The sequence below is a fragment of the Zootoca vivipara genome, chromosome Z1 (genome assembly GCF_965207765.1).
Source record: "Zootoca vivipara chromosome Z1, rZooViv2.hap1.1, whole genome shotgun sequence".
In the NCBI taxonomy this organism is placed as follows: Eukaryota; Metazoa; Chordata; class Lepidosauria; order Squamata; family Lacertidae; genus Zootoca; species Zootoca vivipara.
The window spans coordinates 3701721-3725262 of record NC_142583.1 but is presented as its reverse complement, the minus strand read 5'-3'; the positions used below and the strand labels follow the sequence as shown (position 1 = coordinate 3725262).

General features: G+C 41.7%; 1 protein-coding gene across 2 annotated transcripts in view; it reads left to right on the top strand.

The window, feature by feature from the left end:
* STX18 (syntaxin 18) overlaps positions 1 to 23408 on the top strand; it is a 50230-nt gene extending 26822 nt beyond the window's left edge. Inside the window, exons 2-11 of one of the 2 annotated variants that reach the window (XM_035112073.3) lie at positions 4684 to 4751; positions 5790 to 5905; positions 5996 to 6073; positions 8388 to 8454; positions 10792 to 10907; positions 14839 to 14927; positions 17889 to 17947; positions 18825 to 18894; positions 21562 to 21642; positions 22564 to 23408. In XM_035112073.3, the coding sequence (XP_034967964.2) occupies positions 4684 to 4751; positions 5790 to 5905; positions 5996 to 6073; positions 8388 to 8454; positions 10792 to 10907; positions 14839 to 14927; positions 17889 to 17947; positions 18825 to 18894; positions 21562 to 21642; positions 22564 to 22659 (840 nt within the window). In that variant the 3' untranslated portion in view covers positions 22660 to 23408. The remainder of the gene's footprint in view (positions 1 to 4683; positions 4752 to 5789; positions 5906 to 5995; positions 6074 to 8387; positions 8455 to 10791; positions 10908 to 14838; positions 14928 to 17888; positions 17948 to 18824; positions 18895 to 21561; positions 21643 to 22563) is intronic. The other variant, XM_088657513.1, reaches the window with a different exon arrangement.
* The last annotated feature ends 134 nt before the right edge of the window (positions 23409 to 23542 follow it).

The following is a 23542-nucleotide window of genomic DNA, read 5'->3' as shown; positions in this document are numbered from 1 at the left end:
ACCTGAAGCATGGGTGTAATTGGTTCCGGAAGTCTGTTCATAAACTGAAGCGAACTTTCCCATTGAAAGTAATGGAAAGTGAATTAATCCGTTCCGGATGGGTCTGCGGCGTTCGTGAACCAAAAATTCGTAAAGCGAGGTGTTCATAAACCGAGGTTCCACTGTACAAGCATCAGCAAATAAAAAACCATTTCAGTTTCAGTACAGATGCAAACTGGGAAATCTCCACTTAAAAGGCTTGTCAGAAAACGAAGGTCTTCAGTTGCTTCTGAAAATAAAATACAGATGGCTGCCAGAGGCATAGCGGTGAACTTAAGTCTGCACCCTGATTTTAATATATAAAGCATTAAAAGTAGTGGGTCCAGTTTGCCTAAGAGACCCCTCTCTTCTTCCATATTTTATATTTAAATGATGTTTGTACTGCTTGTTGTTATGCATGGGGATGCCCAATATTGTGGTGGCCCAAGCAAGGGGATGTTGGTAGTTCCTGGCTGCCCAAGAAAGATGGTGAGACCAAACAAGGCTAGGTAAAGGCAGCACCTTGGAGGGAAATAAAGGTGGGGGTTCAGGACCATGGATAGGGCTCTTGCAGTGGAGGCGAAACATTCAAGTTGTCTTAGTGAGCAACTGGATGAGTTTTGCAGCAGGCCTAGGTAGTCATTGGCTAAATGCTCCATACCCTGAGTGCTACCTCTCGTCAGTTAAGGGAACTTATTCTTTCTTCTGTAGCCACCAGTTTCTTCAAGGTAGTGGGGTTTCCAGCTGTGGAAATCTCATCCTCACAGTTGCAATTTTGGAGGACTGACTCCAAGGAGGTCTATTCTAGGATCATGACTCCCAAGACGGCATATGTGTTTTTGTTTGTTCATTTAAAAAGACAATCGAATAAAACACATAATGATTATTTTTTTAAGAAACAAACCCAGTAGCAAAATGTCCCATCACAACCTCTTAGAGATCCACCAAGTGTGTAATCTTTACTATTGCATGTGTCATTGCTTTAATACCGGTAAGAGAAACAATCTCTTCCTGTCCCACTCTTTATTTATTTCATAGATGTTATATACCACTTGTTTGTAAAAATCCTCAAAAAAATATCAAAGCAATTTACTCTTCTGGTGAAGAACACTCCAGCTAACACCATGCTATATATAATCAGAAACAATAACGGCAATAACCGAAATAAAACATGTCATACCCTGTTTCTCATATTTTAAGACATACCCATAAAATAAGCCATAGCAGGATTTTTAAGCATTCAAGGAATATAAGCCATACCCCGAAAATAAGACATAGTGATAGGCGCAGCAGCAATGCCGGCCGCGGCAGGAGGAGGAGGAAAAAAATAAGACATCCCTTGAAAATAAGCCATAGTGTGTTTTTTTGAGGAAAAAATAAATATAAGACGTGTCTTATAATATGAGAAACACGGTACATTATAATAACAATAAAATCAAGCTGCCCCGAGTAGCTAGAAGAACCCAGTCAAATGGGCAGGGTATAATCAATCAAGCTAGCTAGCTAGCAAATGCAAAATAGTGGTGCATTCTTGGCAGCTGCCTTGCAATTGCAGAATTCCCTCTACTTTGAGGCTCAATGAATTGCAAGCCTGAACATCTTCTACAAGTTTTTTTTGGGGGGGGGGGTATTAGTTTGTTTGTGTATGTATATGTATGTGTTTGTCCTTGTTTTTATTATGTATTTTGTATTCCTATCTCCCCCAAGATCTATGCAAGGAAGATGGTACATAAATAAAATAAAACAATAAAATAAATTTATATTCCACCCTTCCTTCCAAAGAAGCCCAGAGCAGTGAAGGTTTCTGTGGCGAAATACAGTTAAGATAAAAACATCTTTAAAATAAGTTTACATATTTGTAAATAACACATACAGTGGTATCTCGGTTTTCGAACTTATTCCGTTCCAGAAGTCCGTTCTTAAACCAAAATCGCTCTTAAACCAAGGTGCACTTTTCCTAATGAGATCTCCCACCACCGGTGCCCTTCCACCGTTCAGATTCTGTTCCTAAACTGAGGTAAAGTTCGCAAACTGGGACACTATTTCCAGTTTTGCAGAGTTCGTAAACCAAGTAGTTCATAAACAGGGCTGTTCTTAAACTAAGGTACCACTGTATTTGTAAGAATTTCAAGCTGCACTTTGGACATGGGGGTGGGTGGGTAGACATTGGTAGGTTTGGGGGCTTTAGATCCTAGTGCTTGTTTAGTTCTAAAATTGGGTTTTCATTTGATACTTGGTGGGGTGTTCTGTCTTTTTCTTTTACTGAATTCAGTTGGACCATCTAAAACTAAAAGCCTTCAGGACTGAAATGTCAGTTATTGTACATCAGTATTACATTAGTCAAGAAATGGAAATGTTCGTGATGTCATAACAATGCACTCATTTGGTAACACAGGTTTTCATTGAAATATGAATTTTTACAGTGGCCTGTTAGGGTGTGCTATATTATGGCAACTTGCTCATTTTTTATGTTTGCTCATAAATTTATACGCAATTTTTATCAGTTCCTCTCAGATTCCTCTGTTTTGACATATGTACATTGAGTAGGAAGCTTCAGTTAGTAGTGGGTTCAACTGGTTCATAGAGATGACAAAACAGGACCACACACAATTGTTGCAGCCAGGGCAGGAATTGGGGCAGTGGCCGGGTGTGTGTGTGTGTGTGTGTGTGTGTGTGTGTGTGTGTGTCCTCACCCCTGCAGGCTTTTCTCTTCTTACCATCCTACCAGTGGGATGGAGAATAACCTTTCAGCTCCAAGGAATCATAGACTGGGGCCTGATCTGTAGATGTTTCAGCGGAATGAGCAGGCTTTGGATGCGGTGTCCCCGCTGCTGGTAAAAACACCACCAGCCACAGACCTTTCCTTACTGAAAATATCCATCAAAATATTTTGGCAAGACATGTAGCTCATTGAAAGTATTGTTCCTTGCGCCTTCCTGTTGTATTTAAGTCTGCTTTAATTAAAAATTATATATCCCTTTGAATAATAGAGAAAACTCAAAGCCAAATGAGTATTCCTGTACCCCAATTACTGAAGGCTTCAGATAAAATGCTTTGCTTGTCCCCTGTCACTGTTAACAGAAGACAGAAGTTTTAACTGCCATATCAAAAAAGATAAAGTATTTGTTCTGTTACTTTTAACATGACATGATTGGGTTCTTTCATCTCTGCCTTCCTCCCTCAAAGAAAAAGTGATGCTTGCAGGCCTACAGATAAAGCATCTTCAAACTAAAATCTAAGCAAAAGTCGCAGAGAGATGAACATAATTTCTCAAGACACATACTAGCACAAAGCTGAAATCTTTGTTGCCATCTAGTGGATATCCCTGTTTATGCAGGAGGTTGTGTATTGCTGCTAAATTTATAAAAGCTATCCTGGCAAAGAGTATATTTGCTGCCGTTCCATTATATTCTGCTTCTTGGGTCTCAGAAGGAAGCAGTCCTAATCTTGACTCGGACTTTGTTATTTTAACATGTGCAACTACCCATTCTACATCCCTATTTTATAGTTGAGTTTTTCATCTTTTAATTTTCATCTATTGTTATAATGGTTCTCTTGGTTTTATATACATCCTGAAATGAAATAATAATAAACAGCATTACAAAAAAGGAGGAGGCAGCAGCCCTATTTACCCACTTCTAGAGGTGTCACACTCTTCTGCTGTCTTCTGCTTTAGCACAACAGGCGACACCTATTTTTGTTGCCTTTTCAACCGCTGCTCCCTTCCAACAACATTTTGATCTCAGAGGCATATTCTATTTGGATTTATCAGAACCAAAAGATCGATCGCCCCATTCCGAACTGAGGCTGACTTGGAATTCGGTGGCTGCTTTAGCCAGGGCCACATCATTCCTGCCTTATTTTCCAGTCCTTATTTTCTAGCACAGTGCCTAAGATTTTCCTGAGTCCTGTGGAAGTGTCATGGCGGTCGTGGTTGGACCCGGAGGAGGAGTGGGAAGAGCTTGGGGATTTGATCTTGAGGATGCTGGGGAGGATCCCAGGGGGGTGAGGAGATGGAGATGCACCCTTCAAAGAAGGCTCAGGCCAATTCTCAGATTACCCCCCCCTTCCAAACATGCACCCTGTAGCCTGTTAAGCAGGAACCTCCCCCTTCAGGAGAGGCAGGTGGGAGTAAACCTGATGCCAAGCCAGCACCACTCCACCTTTGTCACCTGGAGACTACAGCACCAACTCACACAAACAGCACCGTGGACGGAGTGGCTGTTTGCTTGCCCAGACTCCCAACCGCTTGCAGCACCCAATATTGTGCTCACCCCATCCTTCAAAAGGAAAGTGCAGGGGGCATGTCACTTGTTGGTTCAACATCTTAGCTCGTGCCTACGTAGCTATGCCTTTGCCCTCTCATGTAACGGCTGATTCTTGCAACCTGTGACCTGCCTTATGTACTGTTCTAATCTGAAAATAAACGCCTTTAGCAAAACTGGAGTTCTAGTTCCTCATTGGTCTGGCAGTGGTTGACAGAAGGTAGGCCTAAGTTGGTCTTCCTTGCTGAAATTAGTGAATCAGCGATTTGAGTGCTCTTTGTAAATAGCCCTCACCTTGCATTTGATGTCCAAGTATCATACCTTGGGCACATAAAATGCTTTTCTTTTCCCTTTAATTATTAAATCCAATATTTACATTTTGCTCTTTTTTTAAATTCAGGTCAATAACATTGGGAAACTGAAAGATTTTCTTCTGCAGCACAGGAAAGATTATATTAATGCCTACAGGTAAGTATTGCAGTAAGAACAGTGGGTGGGTTGGTGGTGAAGAAGGATAACATGGACTGATGCACTCTCTCTTTGTGGAAAGCTCTTGTGCTAAATTTCCACTCTGTTTACCGAGCATGTGCTTATAGTCAAAGAATGTTAAATTGGTTTCCCTCTGAACAGGAAGAATAAAAGGTTATGGTAAGAAAGAAAGTTGTATTTGTTTAATGAAAAGAAGTTTGGGGACCTTAGCCATTGTGATGGATTGAAATGCCTGTGAATGCATGGATTCCAATTCATGCCTATAGCCTATGCACTAGGAAGTCGCTGCCACCAGCTCCAGCCTAGAGAGGTCTACCCTAGCTGCTTTGGGGATGAAGCATGCACATGGAATCTGGGGGACCACCAAGCTAGTTGCCACCACTTCGCATCTCTGCCAAGGAAGTCTGTGGCCTGCTTCCCTTTTCTGCTTCGTGCCATAGCCTGTAGTGTAGAGGTTCTGCCTTGCTCATGTGGAAAAGTTCTTTGAACTTGAAAGTCACTTCAGTCAAAACCCAGTGTTCATTATTTTTTTAAAAAACCTTGTGGTCCGGGTAAGATATTAAAAGAGGAATAAGAAATTGAATGTTGAAGGAAAATCAAAAGATTATTTCACATTTGAATATCTAGGCAGGTTCTAAGTGCAGATGTGCCCAAGCAGAGATGAAGTACAACTGCTTGAAGTGTAGAAGAAAAAGCTGATGGTTTCCATAATGGGGTGGTGGTGGTGGTGGAGGAATATCTTTTGAACGCACGCACACATATATATGTACCCTGTTTTTTTCACTGACAGGGACTCAGGGCGGCTTATGGATAAAAATAAGAAATAATCTCTCTTTAATTCTTTTTAGTCGTGTGTTAGAATGGTTAAACTACATCACCAGGTGGCAGTGTTCATCTTTTGGATTTAATAATGGTATTTAGTGTGGAGCAATACCCTGACACTAGTTGCAGTGGACTGAAGGAAACAGAAGCGGAGTGTGCTAAAATAAAATTAACAACGCTGACTTTTCTCCCCAGCCATGTCATGTCTGAGTACTTGCGGATGACAGACACTGAGCGAGACCAGATTGACCAGGATGCCCAGATCTTTATGAGAACATGCGCTGATGCAATTCAGCAACTCAGAACAGAAGGTAAATTGATTAAAATAATGTGTGAGTTGTGCCAGATGTTTAAAGCATTTATCTGCGAAGCGTAATGCTTTTGTGTTTGTTTGTTTTTAGCACACAAGGACATCCATTCCCCGCAAGTGAAGCAGCACAGAGAAGCTGTCCTAGATTTCATTGGAGACTATTTAAAAAGTATATATTTTTCTTGAAATGGTGGTATTTTTTATTTTGTCTAGCCATAATTATTTTCTTTAAGCTTAGACCAAAATGCTCTGCATCGCTCTGCCTTTTCATAACTGTTTCCCTGTTTCCATTGCTGGGACAGCTAGACAGCCAGAGTTGCAGGGTGACAATGTATGGATAAGGCAGTGGTGTAGGGAGGAAAGTTATAGATATGTTATATCTGGAACCTTGAATTTCAATGCACACAAGTCAACTGGCTTTAAAAAAGCAAAGCAGATTTCAAACTGACTTTGGAAGGAAAGCTAACAGGAGAAGAGTTTAAGTTAACTCCTCAGGGTATCTCTAACAAGTCCACTAAAATTAACAAGCCCATCAAAAATATTACAGTATTGTTGGGGAGTTGCAAGCAGTAGATACTTAAAGAGGGAGAAAAACACTTTTTGTGCTAACAAAGGCAGAATAGGTTTGTTATATGAAGTAAGAATATCAAACCCTCAAGCATTATCAATGGTATGGATCACTCTGGAGGTTGGGAAAGCACTCTTTTGTTAGAATAGAGTGGTTCTTGACATCCAGAAGTGTAGTTAATACTAAATACTGGTCAATAGTGGTAAACTACAACCCTTCATAGTTAGTTTTGAAACCCTGCTGTGGGATGCGGGTTAGGCTGGAACTCAGTGTAGCTTTCAACTACCCTGCAGTGTTATCTATTCCTTTTGTTAGGAAACAACAAGGGGGGCACATAATAGAAATTTTATAAAGTTACTAATTGGCCCCGGCACGTGTTGCTGTGCCTAACTCAGCGTCCTTGTTTCCCAGGAAAGGGGGAGGATGTGTCCTTCCCCCCGGACTATGTGTTTTTTCCACACACGCACGCACACACCCATTGTTGTGTCTCATCCCTGTGATTACTCCCATCCTGTAGCGACCCATGACGTATCCCCTTCCCTCACCCCGGGTCATCCCTGTGACTCCCCCCATCCTGGATCATCCTGGGAGGGGGGAGGGGATATGTCATGACCTATTCGGACCGCTCCTCCCCCGACCCCCCCACCCAGGGCTCCACTGGGGATAGTCTGTAAAGTAGAGCCGAGGCCTAGTCTGCAGGATGTAAATTGGAGCCGAGGCTTAGTCTGTAAAGTAGAGCCAAGGCCTAGTCTGTAGGATGTAAATTGGAGCCGAGGCCTAGTCTGTAGGCTGTAAAGTGGAGCCGAGGCCTAGTCTGTAGGTAGGGTTGCCAGACTCAGTAGAGGACAGGACTTCTGTGCCTTTAATTGCCTTGCTCTCTTTTGAGTCTTGAAACCTTAAAGAGAAACCAGCAGACCCTTTGTTTAATTTCCAAGCATAGGGTCTGCTGGTTTCTCTTTAAGGTTTCCAGACTCAAAAGAGAGCAGGGCAATTAAAGGCACAAAAGTCCTGTCCTCTATTGAGTCTGGCAACCCTATCTGTAGGATGTAAATTGGAGCCGAGGTCTAGTCTGTAAAGTAGAGGCGAGGCCTAGTCTGTAGGCTGTAAAGTAGAGCTAATATGTAAACCCTGCTGGAGGCGTGGTCTCCGGGGCGTGAGGGATTGTGGGAGTATGTTAGCCCTTTGTTTATTGGAGTCCACTGGAGGGCGCAATTTTTTTTTACATAAATCCAGGTTTCTACCTGTCCTAGGTGTGTCATCTGGCCAATGTAAGTGGATAGAGACACTCCCACATGCACATCTGATGTTGTGGCCAAAATTGAGGCTGATCGAGCAAACGGTTTTGGAGAAAAGTGTGTCCGTACAAACTTGGGACATCTACATTTAGATAGATAGATAGATAGATGAACAATGTGAAGTGAACTTTATTCTGTGCAGACTACTTTTAAAAATTATAATTCATGCCTATTCAATAAAATTGGTTAGTAGTAAAGTTCAGAGCACACAATTTTGATAAAATCAATTCATTAAGTATAGTGAGAACACGTCTACCAATGACTATTAGCCCTAATAGCTTAAAAATTGATCCTCTATGTCAGGCATCCCCAAACTGCGGCCCTCCAGATGTTTTGGCCTACAACTCCCATCATCCCTAGCTAACAGGACCAGTGGTCAGGGATGATGGGAATTGTAGGCTAAAACATCTGGAGGGCCGAAGTTTGGGGATGCCTGCTCTATGCTATATCAAAGAGGTAGCATATACTACAGAGGTGGTATATTGTCAGTCAGACATCCATCATATTCAACCTGTGAGTTTTACAGGTACATCTGGGTGGTCTCTTATCTAGCAAGACATTTTTTATGTTAATGTATACCATTTTCCTCTTGTTTACATGGCATCTTCATTACTATAAAGGAGTGTGTAAGCTGTATTCAGAACAAAGGGCTATCCGGGTCAAGCGAGTAGTTGATAAGAAAAGATTGTAAGTAATATTCCTTTAAATCCGTGGTTTTGATTTTCTTTGGAACTCTAATTAAATTTGTGAGCAGGTGAAATGTCTCCATGTTAAATAGTTATGTTCACATGCCTCAGAAAGCCAAACTGCACCTTAGAAAGGATGCACAAAAGTGCTGGATCCCAGAGAGATGTTGGGAAAGATTGAGGGCACTAGGAGAAGGGGACGACAGAGGACGAGATGGTTGGACAGTGTTCTCGAAGCTACGGACATGAGTTTGACCAAACTGCGTGAGGCAGTGGAAGACAGGAGTGCCTGGCGTGCTCTGGTCCATGGGGTCACGAAGAGTCGGACACAACTAAACGACTAAACAACAACAATGCAGATGCAAACTCCTCTCCAGGAATTTGCATGGTCCCAATAAGCCACCCATAGCTTCACTTACTGCAGCTTGCACAACAAAGCATTCTCCCTCCTCAATCTCTCTCACACCCGCATACTTTTTCTCCAGTTTTTAATGTGAATTTCTTTTTACTTTCTTGTAGAGTTGGTTTACAACAACCTTCCAAGGGTTTCGTTTGTTTGCTTTCCTCCATTTTTATCCTGCCTTTGGGGTTCTGTAAGGCTGTCAGGGTAACTTAGTTTCAGTAAACTCTTCTATAGGTTTGCCATGTTAATTCAGCACCAAAGTGAAGTATTAATGTGCCTGGATGCTTAGCCGTTCTTGCCTCATGTCATTGAAGCCACTGCTGTTAGACTTCCTGTGGAAACATGGGAAGAACCATATTTCTCTTCCTTACTGAGACTAGTAGCTTAAAGTGTATGTTTACAGGAGTTTTAGGGGAAATGATTCTGAGGGCCACAACCTCTCCAACTTGGAATTATTTCCTAATACAGCAAATCTGGGCATATCAATAGGAAGCGAAAACTTCTGGATCTTTGGACTCAACCCACACACTCATGCACTTAATCTGGAGGGCAACACTTAATTTCTCTCTCGTTATTTTTTATATTAAAAAGCATTTTGTACATGCCACACTTCTTAAAATTATTCTGAGTATTCATAACTCATCATTACTGTGTTACTGCATTAGTGAGAAAGGTGGAGATGTTTAACAAAGCCGTGTTAAATCTGTCCATTCCAACATTTATTTATTTTTCATGTGTAAAATACTCATTACTGAGTATTGGTCAGCGCCTTCCAAGATCCAGAGCCTGTTTATTTACAGCGCTGCCTGACTGGTTTTAAGATTACAAAACCAGTCGTGTAGAATCATAGTTGGAAGAGACCACAAGGACCATCCAGTCCAACCCCCTGCCAAGCAGGTAACACCATCAAAGCATTCTTGACATATGCCTGTCAAGCCTCTGCTTAAAGACCTCCAAAGAAGGAGACTCCACCACACTCCTTGGTAGCAAATTCCACTGTCAAACAGCTCTTACTGTCAGGAAGTTCTTCCTAATGTTTAGGTGGAATCTTCTTTCTTGTAGTTTGAATCCATAGCTCCGTGTCCACTTCTCTGGAGCAGCAGAAAACAACCTTTCTGCCTCCTCTATATGACATCCTTTTATATATTTGAACATGGCTATCATATCACCCCTTAACCTTCTCTTCTCCAGGCTAAACATGCCCAGCTCCCTAAGCCATTTCTCATAAGGCATCGTTTTCAGGCCTTTGACCATTTTGGTTGCCCTCTTCTGGACACGTTCCAGCTTGTCAGTATCCTTCTTGAACTGTGGTGCCCAGAACTGGAGCACCTGCTTTCCCAGGTAGGACTGGAAAAGACTCATGCCTTTAAGCCTGGAGATCTTCTGCGCATCCGTGTAGACCATAGCTCCCCAAGGCTCCCCAAGGCTAGGGATGATGGGACTTGTAGTTCTTCGACATTGGGACTGCAGGAACACTGGGGTAGACAGTCCTGAACTATGTGGACTAATGTTCTAGTTCCATATAAGGCAGCTTCTTATGTTCTGCAGTTTATTACAGAAAAATGCATATTTTAGCACTATTTCCAGACACATAATTCATTATACAATAGAAGCATCATTTTAAAAGATCTTTACATGGCTCTTTTGGGAAAGCAAATACAAAGTTCCAAATGCCACCAGAGTAGCAACTGTTAGCTCTTACTGGATGAAAGGAACTTCACGTTACAGAGGCAGGCAAGGAGGAGGTGCATCTTATCTGTTGCCTTATCCTATGGCACCACAGTGCCAACTGCTGTGTGTATAAACCTGCTCCAACTTTCCTCCAGCTGAAGGGAGAGATGTGCTGTTCCAGCATAATGGACCAGGGTATGAGCCTGCAGCTGCACTTGATCTTGGTTTGCTTGCCCTTAATTGTTTATGTATTTGCTCTTTTAGATCTAGGCTTGAGCCAGAACAGAGCGATAAATCCAAAGTAACTTCTTCTCCTGAAAGAACTGCTCAAACAACTTCGGAAGAATCTGAAGAGAAACTCACTTGTGAAGACAACAGAGGTGATATTTCAGTCCATGTTCCACTTTTTAGAGGTTGTGTATTTGTATGTGATGAGCATTTGTCTTGGGTTTTTTTGCAGATTGGCATTTGTTGATTCAGCAGTAAACAGTAGGTTTACTGGAAATCACGGGACAAATGGAAGTGTGAATGGGCCCAGAGTGTGACATGGGGAGAAACCTGTCTACCTTGGCCTTCCATGATAGACCTCATGGGAGGAAGGGAGAAGGAAGACTCTACAGAGAGGGATGCATGGTTTCTTCTATGGGGCTTCAGCAGCATATGGGTCAACTAGAATAATTTCAGTCCTTCCTGAACTGACTGAAAACAATGCATCCACTATAGACTGGGTTACTCCAAGACTGGATTTCTGCAGTGCACACTCCGTGGGGTTTCCCTTGCACTTGATCCGGAAGCTGCAGTTAGTGCACTCTCAAGGCCTTGCTGCATAGAACCGGTGCGCTCACAGAACTGCTACTGGGCCAGGTTCAAGGTGTGGCTATTGGTATGCAAAGCCCATAATAATTTGGGACCAGTTTACTGATGAGATTGCCTTACCCCACATGTGCCCCTTCGACCACTTTGATGGGTGGAATTTGCGCCACCACATATGCCATATTTAAATTTTAATTTTTTTATTTATACCCATTTTATATAATACCCACCCCGCAATTGTAAGGGCTTAATCATTTAGTGTTGCACTGCTTACACTCCCTGTCTGTTGAGATCAAGCAGGTGCCTTCACCATACAGTGGTACCTTGGGTTACAAACACTTTGGGTTACAAACTCTGCTAACCCAGAAGTAGTACCTCGGGTTACAAACTTTGCCCCAGGATGAGAACAGAAATCGTGCGCTGGCGGCGGCGGTAGGCCCTATTAGCAAAAGCACGCCTCAGGTTAAGAATGGTTTCGGGTTAAGAACGGACCTCTGGAACGAATTAAGTTCATAACCCGAGGTACCACTGTACTCCTTTTCGGTGTTTGCTAAAAGCATCCTTGTTCAGACAACCCTACCTCAATTAGAAATCTATTTTAATTTTTGTAAAAAAAAAAAATTAAAAGTAGGGTTGCGAACATTTTCTTGGTTTTACTGTTCTGACGTCTGTAAACCACTCCGAGGTTCCGTTACAATCAAGCAATGTAATTTTTTTTCCTGAAATAAATAAATGTGCGACCGTGAAAATTGCATTCCCCTGTGTTTCATGTAGGAGACAGGCTGCTATGGCGACCAGAGCTAATCTGGGACTAAGGGCACCCTCTTCTGTGAGCTCTCTCCTTCCCCTGTTTCTTGATATTCATCCCGGTTGCAGTTGCCTAACAATAAGAGCACTGACACTGGTAGTACTTAAAATTAATTGGTTCCTATGGGCTAATAAAGGGAACTCTTAACTGGGTGGAATTAACGTTCTGTCTGCCAAGCATTGCATCTTGTCAAGTGGACCAGTCGGCCCTCTCCTCTCCCTACCTTGCTGTTTTGGGGGGTTCTCCCAGTTGCCTCATAGCCAATTTGGGGTAATGTAGGGGAAGCAGGGGAAGCCCTGTTCTGCAAGCAGAAGTCCTTGTGTGTATTAGATGACTCTTTCCCACACTTTCTCCGTTTGTAGTTCTGTAAGCTGACTTATTTTCTGGTTTTGTGAATATTGTAAATAAGCATAGGGGCTGTAGGTGATAGCTGGCACTTTTAAATGAAAACCGCATTGGCTTCTTGCTCAAAATGTGGATATAGTTAACGCAAACATGAATATATCCTTCAGTTAAACAAAACAATCTGATTTCAGAGCTGTGTACTTCACCTAAGATAGCTTAGGTTTGCAGAATTGGTACCATTTAACGCAAGAGAGATTATCTGCTTCTGAATAATAAGCAGATACTCTGTTCACAGCACTGGTGTGTATATTGCACAGGGAAAGGCTATTTCTTGTCAATCCAGCATCATTTCCCTTCCCAGTTCCTTCAGTCAATGTTATTTTTTGAGGTAGGTCATCAGATTTTGTAAAGGTTGCACAAGAAGGTGGGAGATGGGGAAAAGGCATTTCCGGAAAAAACTATCAAACCTCTGGCATTTTGGGGGAAAGTTTTTAGTGTTTGATGTTGTATTATGTTTTTACTATTTTTGTTGGGAGACATCCAGAGTGGGATATAAAATAATTTTGTTGTTGTTGTTGTTGAAGCGTAAACAGACAGGATTTATTTTTTTTAATCAGGAAGTAGGAACAAAAGATATGGAACTGGGTGTGAATTAATGAAACCACTGCCACAGTGTCCTTTCTCTTGGCAGATCAAGATGAGCAGGTGACAACAAAGGTTGCAAGGTTTTTAGCTGGGGCAATCACAATATTTGACTATTGATTCAAAACCCTAAAATGTATTTTATATAATTAACTTTTTATTGCTATGGCCGATGGCTGATGCAAATGAAGATTCATTCATTTTTAAATGAATACATAATAACAAAAGAACCATGGAATATTATGTTAATATATAATCACAGCAGAGAGACTCTTTGTTTCTCCCTTGAAAGAAGAAATGTAGCTTTGATTGAATGTGGCAGGGGCCCTTTCCATGCCAGTGTCACTGTTCCAAAAATGTTTCACCTGTCTTCAGCCTTTGTTTTAATAAAGAAGTGAACAGTAATTCCAGACACCATGCCTAGTTACAGAGCCTAACGTGGGAGGTGCTTTTCAGTCTAATACCTCATCCAGGATTGTTTTTAAACAGAAGTACTCTGAAAGGCTTCCCAAGAGAAGCGAGCATCTCACACTGCAACATTGCCAGTCTAATTGAAAACACTTTCAGCGACAAGAATATAAACAAGTACAAATTAAGCAATACACATCTCGCTCAAGGATCTTGGTAGGAAAATAATGTTCACAACTAATGGCAGGGTTCAAACATAGAATAAAGAGCAGCAGTACCCTATCTAGTTTTGTACCGCTTAGAAAATTGAACAGCCAACATGCTTAAGTTGAGTATGGAGACTTTTAACACTACATCCCCGCAGGTGTGTTTGGTGCCTTAACCCAGGGGTCAGCAACCTTTTTCAGCTGTGGGCTGGTCCACCGTCCCTCAGACCATGTGGTGGGATGGAATATATTTTGAAAAAAATATGAATGAATTCCTGTGCCCCACAAATAACCCAGAAATGCATTTGAAATAAAAGCACACATACTACTCATGTAAAAACACGTGATTGAGAAGGCGATTGGGCCACATCTGGCCCATGAGCCTTGGGTGGCCTCCCCCTAACTAGTGTTACTTTTTGCCGATGTTGAAAATATCAGAAGGCCACTGGATTCAGTCTGAAGGAAAACAAAAACAGCTTGGGCTTTTCTATATGAATGTTACATTACACTAACCATTCCACTCTCCCAGAGAGGTACTTCCTTTGGGGGTAGAAGTGTAAGCCTGGGTCACCCATTCCCAAAGATCCCCTTTATGTAATGCAAGTAGGCAACTAATAATATCAGGGGTGCTCTGGGGCACCTTCTAAAAAGTACCTTTTTTGCATAATTTAGAAATGTCGGCTGATCGAATGTGGATGATTCTCTGCCGCAGGGAACAGCATAAAACAGCTTTTTAAACACCCATTTAAAACAACTTTTTAAGCACTGTGAACATTCAGCTGATTCCTTTTTTAAAATGTGACGCTTCCATCCCTCCCACCTTCCTTTGCCTTGTTTCTGCAAGCAGGCACAAAAGGGTTCGAGGTAACCTCAGCTTTAAAGCTTCTGAAAGTTCAGCATCAGTTAAGAATATGAGCATCTCAAGGTTTCCAATAAGAGGGAAAAGTCTGATGGCAGGAATTAAAATTGGGCTTTTAAAATGGAGGCAAATAAAATTATGGACAGTTCAGTTATTGCTGAACTAGGAATAATACTAAATAGCAATTTTTGGCTACATGTTGATCGTAGTTTGTTTTTTTTCTTTTTCAGATAAGAATGTGATAGATGAACACACTAATTTTGGACTTTGGGGTGATGGCAAAGGAGAAGATGAGCTTTCACCTGAAGAAATCCAAATGGTAAGTTGTGTTTTCTACCAGTTTGTTGACTTTCTCCCTATCTAGCTATAGCTACGGATATTGAAAATGAAATAAGTCCAATGCATACACTGAGTCATTTGCCTTTTCTGCTAAGCAACGCTTTAACAAATGCACCCTGCGCGTTTGCTTTTCTGATTCTTTTGTCAGTACCTGCTTAAAATTCTTAATCATATGATTGGGAAGGTGATTGTTGTCAAGCCATTATGTTCGTGGGAAAGTATTTTTCAGCAATTAAGACTGCCCTTTAAGATGTTAAATTGTTGCTTTAAATCTCTACTATAAATAGCTATTTCCGTTCACAAGCAGAAGGAGCTATTCTAACATTAAGAATCATAAATAAACTTCCCAAAGAAGATACTGTAGTTTCTTATACTTACTTTTCCATACCACCTCTGGCCTTCCAGATGTTGATTAATTACAGCTCCCATCATCCATTGCCATTAGCCATGCTTGCTGGGACGGACGGGAATTATAGTCCAGCAACTTTGAGAGAGCCAAATGTTCCCCATACCTGGTATACAATGAGGATATTATTGTGAATCCACTGGTACAAAAATCACACACGGACAGAGGTTTTTTTAAGGGTCTTCCATGCCACATAATGCTATTGTTGCATTATAATGGGATTTCAAGCTCAGTGCCTCTCAAAATCAGAGGGATCAGTGCTGCTTTCTGCTCACTTGGCCTCTCCCTCGTGGTGTGGTTGTGCTAGACCAGGCATAGGCAAACCCGGCCCTCCAGATGTTTTGAAACTACAGTTCCCATCATCCCTGACCACTGGTCCTGTTAGCTAGGGGTGATGGGAGTTGTAGTCCCAAAACATCTGGAGGGTCGAGTTTGCCTGTGCTTGTGCTAGGCTGAGGACATAGGCAAGTACCATTCGGGGCTAGGAAGGGGATACAGTGCCTCCAGCTTCCCTTCAAACTTAATTGCTTATCTTTTCTGATTGCTTATTTGGGACCATAATTCTGGAGATGTCCATTGGTTCATGTGTTTTGTCTTTCAAGAGATGTAAGATACAGCAGCATATGACCATATTTTGACTTAATTCTCTTTATGAAATCAGTACAGTCGTACCTCGGTTTACGACCCGCTCGGGTTGCGAACACTTCGGGTTACGAACTCCGCAAACCCGGAAGTGTTTCCAGCGTGCGCGTGTCCCGCGCATGCGCAGAAGCGGCGCGCGCACTTTGCACATGCAAAAAATGCGCTTTGCGCATGCGCAGAAGCGGCGCTCGGTTTGCGACCTTTTCGGGTTACGAACCGCGATCCGGAACGGATCGTGTTCGTAACCCGAGGTACTACTGTACACGTTAATCACATCTCTACTTACCATGCCTTTAACCAGAAATTCAGATAGGTAGGTCTTCAGTCATTTTCTGCATGCGATCTTCTGCCTCCATTTTGATGTTTAAAACTGAAGGTCTTTGTTCTCATGTGAATGAGGTGTTCCAGAATGGGGAGAAATGCAATTTTTGTACACAATCACAATATAGCCTACCATGATTGCAGTAACACTTTAAAGTCTCGTTGATTTCAAGGAAAGAATTAAGAAAGCCCTTTAATCTTTGAAATACAGTGGTCTTGCAATGCTCCACTCTGCCCAGATCATACCTGTAAGCTCTTTCTCTTCAGTCATGCAATTGAATTCTAAAGAATCCAGCTAATTAGCTAAGTAGATTTCAAACATTTTCTTTCTTCTTTTTATATACTCCTTTGTATCAGGAAACTTAGATTGTCCAATTTCATGAAAATTATGCTAATTTAAACTAGCTGTTAAGATGGAAAGAAATATTGAAAACACTGGGATAGTTTTATATTAAAATGTGTTTGGGGAAATTGCATCCAAAATGGCTGCAGGCTGTTTTACAAAACAGTTTTATGGGATAATTTGAATTTTCTTTACCCCCTGTTAACACATTAAGGACTTTATAGTTCTTGTAAGAACATGGCACAGTGTTTAGTTAGATAAATTAAAATCTTGTTCTGTTCTATCTAATTTTCCCAAGCTACTTTCATCTTATTGTTTTGTTCTTTCAGGGAAATAATTTGTTTTGCATTTAAAAATGTCTGCACTGGAACAGTAATAAGGGACTTTATTCTGGGTAATATATCCTTTGAGTAGATTCATTTAAATCAGTGGAACTACTTTTTATATAAGTAATGTTGGATATCACCCTTTGTTAACTAACTCAGGATCTCTCTGTGTCATTATACAGGTTATATCACATTACATCATCAGTTTGCAATCACTTACCTTATTTCATATTTCCAGTTTCTATCATGTAAATTATTTTTAGTATTTACTGTTCTGTCCAACTTTATGTTCATTTGACTGCTTTGTAATAGATTATTAGTCCAAGAGGCTTTCCAAATGCTAAATTTATCTAGGGGTATGTTTTTGAGGATTGAAGGGTCTTTCCAAAGGAACATAAAAGTGGAAGTGCTCTCTATATTACAGGTTAAAAATAAAAGTAAAGGGACCCCTGACCGTTAGGTCCAGTCGCGGACAACTCTGGGGCTGCAACACTCATCTCGCTTTACTAGCGTGACTTCGCTTCAAATAGGAAAGCAGTGAAAATCCTGACTACTCCTTTCAGAAATTAATGGGCCTAATTCAGCATTGTAAAACCCAACATTGACTGTGGTGTAACTTACTCAGATTGGTAGAAAGTCCCAGGTTCCTGGTATACCACATTTTTCCGTGTATATGTATAAGACGAGCCCCAACTTTAAATACGGAAAAATACGGTAGTTATCAGCCTTCATAAGCAGTCATTGCTCCCCAAGTGTTTGTGAATGCTTCACTTCCAGTGGCTTTGAGTCCCTGCACATCAAATGTCATGGTTTATTTTGTGGTGTGGTTTGTGGGTGTGCTTGAGGGTGGAATGACCTTTAAGCCTCATATTGTTGTTATTATTGTTAACTTTCTCCTTTCAGTTCGAGCAGGAAAACCAGCGCCTTGTCGGAGAAATGAACAGCCTGTTTGATGAAGTGAGGTACAGCCTCCCCCCTCCCCCCCCACCTTGCCTGCCCTGCATATCCTAGCGGCACATATAATGTGCTTTCCAGTCCACTTTATGTACATACATACATACATACATACATACATACATACATACATTTGTATGCGACCTTTCCATGCTCAAGGTCGCACACAACAATGAAAAAGATACATAACTACAACATGACAAAAGTAGTAATTGCCCAAATTACCCAAACCCTGTAATTTCCCCACAAAATGCAACGATCCAAAATAAAGATATGAAAAAACAACAGCAACAACTCCCCACCAACAAAACACCCCAAATCTGGTCAGCAGCCTCAGCTTTTGCAGCTGGATTCAGTCAAGGCCTTGCCCTCTCAGGCCAGGTGGAAAAGGCCTGCAAGGCAGGGAGCAGGTTTTCCAGGACTCACAGCCAGGATGGCCTCTTGCCTCTTCAGCAGCCTCAGCCTTTGTAGCTGGAGTCCGTCAGGGGCCCCACGATCTCAAGGTCGTGGATTCAAACCCCACGTTGGGCAAAAGATTCCTGCAGAGTCAGAAATAGGTCATCTTGCCCATTTCAGCTATCTTCAACCTTTTCACATCTATCCACTTTTAACCTTCTAGGGATACTTCCTTCTCTCTCTCTCTCTCTCTCTCTCTCTCTCTCTCTCTCTCTCTCTCTCTCTCTCTCTCTCTCTCTCTCTCTCTCATTATACATCAATACAGAAGCTATTAGCTAGTGATCTACGAGCTAAAATTTATTTTTGCTAATCTACTTCGCTTGGCTTACCATTCTCCAGTCGTAAGAAATGCTCCATATTATGCTTGCTTAAGTTTGTAAGAAATTTAAAATGTTTGTACTTACATGGCTTTTTTATCTTTTTAAATAGACAAATTGAAGGGAAGGTGGTTGAAATATCTAGACTTCAAGAGATATTCACAGAAAAAGTCTTGCAGCAGGTAAATACCACGGGGAGGTGGTTGGTTGGTTGGCTCTTTGTATTCTAGCATTTTTCCAGCAGGTAAAAAGGCCGCAGTTAGAGAGGCAAAATGTGTGATTGAGCACAAAAAGGCAGGCATAGTATAAGAAGAACTATACTGCACTGAAGGGGACTTCTGTAGCTCAAATGGGCTTGGGGAACATGTCCTGGACATGGTCAGGGGCATTGCTGGGGGGGGGGGATGGATCCTGCAGCATGATTTGTATTTGCTGTGATGCCCCTGAACAACACTCTACTCAAGCTACTCTGCCACCATTGCTAATGGTGACCTCACAAAAAGGATAGAGTTTTATCCCAAAGAATATTGTATATTGGGCAGATTTTGTGCCCTCCTCCTCCATTTGATCTGAAAAATTATACAAAACTCATTCACTCTTTCCATGTATTTATTTTTATTTAGGCAGCAATATATTAGGAGTCCCTTGTGTATACACATACTTTACATATAATGCTATTCCTCCTTCCTTCCTATTTGGTTTATTCTTTTTGACTAGGCTATACCCCTGAATTCCTACATTCTAGCCATGAATTTCATCCCGCCAGGTTTCAGTAATGCCTACCAAGTCATATTTGTCCTGTATTAAAAGCTCCAGTTCACCTTCCTTGTTTCCCATACTCTGTGCATTTGGTCCCTTACCTCTCTCGCCCTGATCTGGCCACAGTGATCCATGCGACGGTCACCTCCAGACTTGATTATTGTAACTCGCTCTACGCGGGGCTGCCCTCGAAGCTGACCCAGAAATTCCAGCGGATGCAGAATGCCACAGCGAGGCTCCTTACGGGGTCCCGGCCGCGGGATCACATTCATCCAGTGCTTTACCAGCTGCACTGGCTCCTGGTGGAGTACAGGATCAGGTTTAAGGTGCTGGTTTTGACCTTTAAAGCCCTATGTGGCTTGGGACCCTCGTACCTATGGGACTGCCTCTCCTGGTATGCCCCGCGGAGGACCTTAAGGTCCACAAACAACAATATTCTGGAGATCCCGAGCCATAAGGTGGCTAGATTGGCCTCTACTAGGGCCAGGGCCTTTTCAGTATTGGCCCCAACTTGGTGGAACGCTCTTTCACAGGAGACCAGGGCCCTGCGGGATTTGTCATCTTTCCGCAGGGCCTGCAAGACAGAGCTGTTCCACCTGGCCTTTGGGTTGGACTTAGTCTGACCCCTGTGTTTTCCTCCCTCATGGCTTGGATTTATGGACTACTTACAATCAGGCTGCATTTTAAACTTAAATTTTAAATTTTAATACTGTATTTTAATCTGTATTTCAATCAATTGCTTTTTATGTTTTATTGTAATTTTATTGGTGTGAGCCGCCTTATTATTATTATTTATTATTATTATTTATTATTATTATTATTATTTGTGTAGTGACAACTGAAACCATGAGTCATTCCCTCCAGCTATTTCCTCCTTGTAGATTCTTTCCCTTGAGCAGCACCACCTCCGTTTTCTGTGCATCAGTGAAGCCATTATTCCCAGTACAAGGTGTTCTTCTGCCATCTGTCATGTAGTCTCCCTCCCCATCAGGATCTAATTTAAAGCTCTCCAGATCATGTTTGCCTGGCCATATCCTTCCACTATTTTTTAAATAATGAAACAGAATATTTCTTAAAGATGTCAAAAGGAGCAGTTCCATGTGTACTCGCCTCCCGTCCCGTCACATCCAGGAATACTCAATAGCTGATGAATTTCCCCATACCCTTTTCCCTTTGTTGGCTGCCACTTGAAGTGGTGGAGAAACTCTTAATGCAGTGTCACTGCATCTTTGGGTACCAAAAGAAAGAGGGTGATGAGGTTTGAAGGTGCTGCTACATGCTGAAGTAGCTACAGGTGTGCTTTAACACCTAGCTCTGGCCTCTGGTTTATGGTGAGCAGAAACTGACAACAGGCCACTGACCTTTCACAGCTGTTGATCTTTACATTTATCTCATATGTGAAAAGGATGTAGGGGTCTTACTAGACCACAAGTTGAACAAGTCAACAGTGTGATGCAGCAAGCAAATGCTATTCTAGGCTGCATCAAGAGAAGTCTAGTGTTCCGATCAAGGGAAGTAGTAGTCCTGCTTTATTCTGCCTTGGTCAGACCCCACCTGGAGTCCAGTGTCCAGTTCTGGGTGCCGCAATTTAAGAAGGATGTTGACAAGCTGGAACATGCGCAGAGGAGGGCGACCAAGATGAGCAAGGGTCTGGAAACCAAGCCTTATGAGGAACAGGTGAGGGAACTGGGTGTGTTTAGCGTGGAGAAGGGGAGACTGAGAGGATAAGGGCTGCCACATGGAGCAAGCTTCTTTTCTCCTGCTCTGGAGGCTATGACTGGAACCAGTGCATTCAAGTTACAAAAAAGGAGATTCCAACTAAACACCAGGAAGAACTTTCTGACAGTAAGAGCTGTTTGGCAGTGGAACAGACTCCCATGAGAGTTGGTGGACATAAAAACCTTCCTTGGAGGTTTTGAAGCAGAGGTTAGATGGCCATCTGTCACGGGTGCTTTAGCTGAGATTCCTGCATTGCAGAGGGTTGGACTAGATGACCCTTGGGGATCCCTTCCAACTCTACAATTAAATGATGCTGTGCAGTTTGATTATGACCTGTTTTTTTACGTTATATATTTCAACTTACTTAAAAGGAAGCCGAGATTGACAGTATCCACCACTTAGTTGTGGGTGCAACAGAGAATATCAAGGAAGGAAATGAAGACATAAGAGAGGTAATGTCTGCATATTTTTTTTTTGCTTTTTAAAAAATCAAACACTACTTGACCTTAACCGACTGCCAGTAATGTATTTTGAGAAAACACTGATATCCTTGTTAATCAGACACATGGTCCTTCCTCCGAAAAGCCACTTTAAAAATGTTCTCAAGGAAAACAAATCTCATCCCTGGGCAAAGTAATGGCATGGTCCGTGGGCTTTGCTTTCTCCGCAACAATAGGAAATAAACACCTGTTTTACATGAAGACTTGAGAAGCTTATGGTTTCAGCAGCTGAGTCTTAAAAAAGGTGTAATGGTGGTAATAGTCTGAGTATACTTAGTACTTACTAGAGAAAGCTATTTCATCCTTTATCTTCAGTTTCTTGAAGCCTTGTGCATAAAACTGAGACAGGTGTTTAATCAAATTTAAGTTTTTTCAGGCTGGTTACTATTTCGTTGTTGTTGTTGTTTTGTTGTTGATGTTGTTTTTAAAAGGGTGTCTAAAATAGGAAACTCCCGGTAGATGAAATTTTTCATCAGTGGCCATAGAGGGCCCTTCACCTGTGATGTGACCCAAGATTTGCAGTTTCATCAACCCAAGCACTGGTTCAGTCTTGCTGGTGCTCATTTGATAGGTGGCCTGCCCACCTTTTATAATATTTTATAGCAGTGATCTACGTCAGCCCCCTGCAATTCATTGTGGTCCCGGTCCTGCTCTCAGGCTTCCCATAGGCATCCGATTGGTCTTTGGGTGTTGGACTGGGTGGGCCTTTGGCCTGATCCAGCAGGCTCTTCATGTGTTCATGTGCAGCTAAAGATTTGAAGACCTGCTGCTAAATACGGTAATAGTGTCCAGGGCTCAAACTGGAAAAGATTTTGCCTTGTCCTGAATTAGACCCTTTTGAGAGATATCATGATTTATTTATTTTCCCTACAGGCAATCAAGAATAATGCTGGATTTCGTGTGTGGATCCTCTTCTTCCTTGTGATGTGTTCCTTTTCTTTGTTATTCTTGGACTGGTATGGTAGCTAACCCTGGCCTATTCATTATTCATATAGCCCTGACCAAAATCTGCTGAAGCCACCTGGGACTGATACTGGCTGAAGATGTTTTCTATACAAAGCAACACGTATTGTATTTCATGCATCGACATGGTCGAAATACCTTGACCAGACACTTACATTTCTACACCTCCTGCAACAGGAAGTACTGGTCCAATTGGAAGTTGGGTTTAGTGAAAAGTTCACACAGGGAACTGTTGTAGTGCATCAGTGAACATAGCTTTTTAGCCATTTACCCAATATTTATTTTATTACAGTGGTCTCTTTCTAAATATTTTTGCACACATGGATTGCTGGTGGGAGTTTTGTAGTGCTGCTCAGTGACCAAGCCAGTGGAACTCACTGAAGTTCGCAGCAAGTCCTAGAGTCTCATCCGTCAACAAAGTTCATACGTGACAGGTTGAAAAATCAAACTGATGACCTAAATGAACTTTATTCCAGAAAGGCAAAATAAATTCCAGATTGCATTGAAAAGGAAAGGTTTGACTGTTTAGAATGTGATTCTTCACAGTTGGTATTTCAATTTACAACAAAACTCCTTTCCATTTCTTTCTTTTTAGATAAATGCACCACTACAGAGAGCAAAGTAATCTGAATTCTTCAATTGTAGACATGTAGAATAATCACCTAAAGGTGAATGTTGCCCATAAGTACAGTGACTGGAATCCTTCCTTTTTGATTGATTTTAAATGCAATAATAAATATATCTATGTCAACATACTGAGCTTGAGACTTTGTTATCCTCCTTTTTCTTTATTTTACACAGAGTGAAAATGTCAAAAGTTACATGTGAATTTACATTCAATAAAGTACCTGACTACTAGGAAATACAAACATGGTATAGTTTAATATGT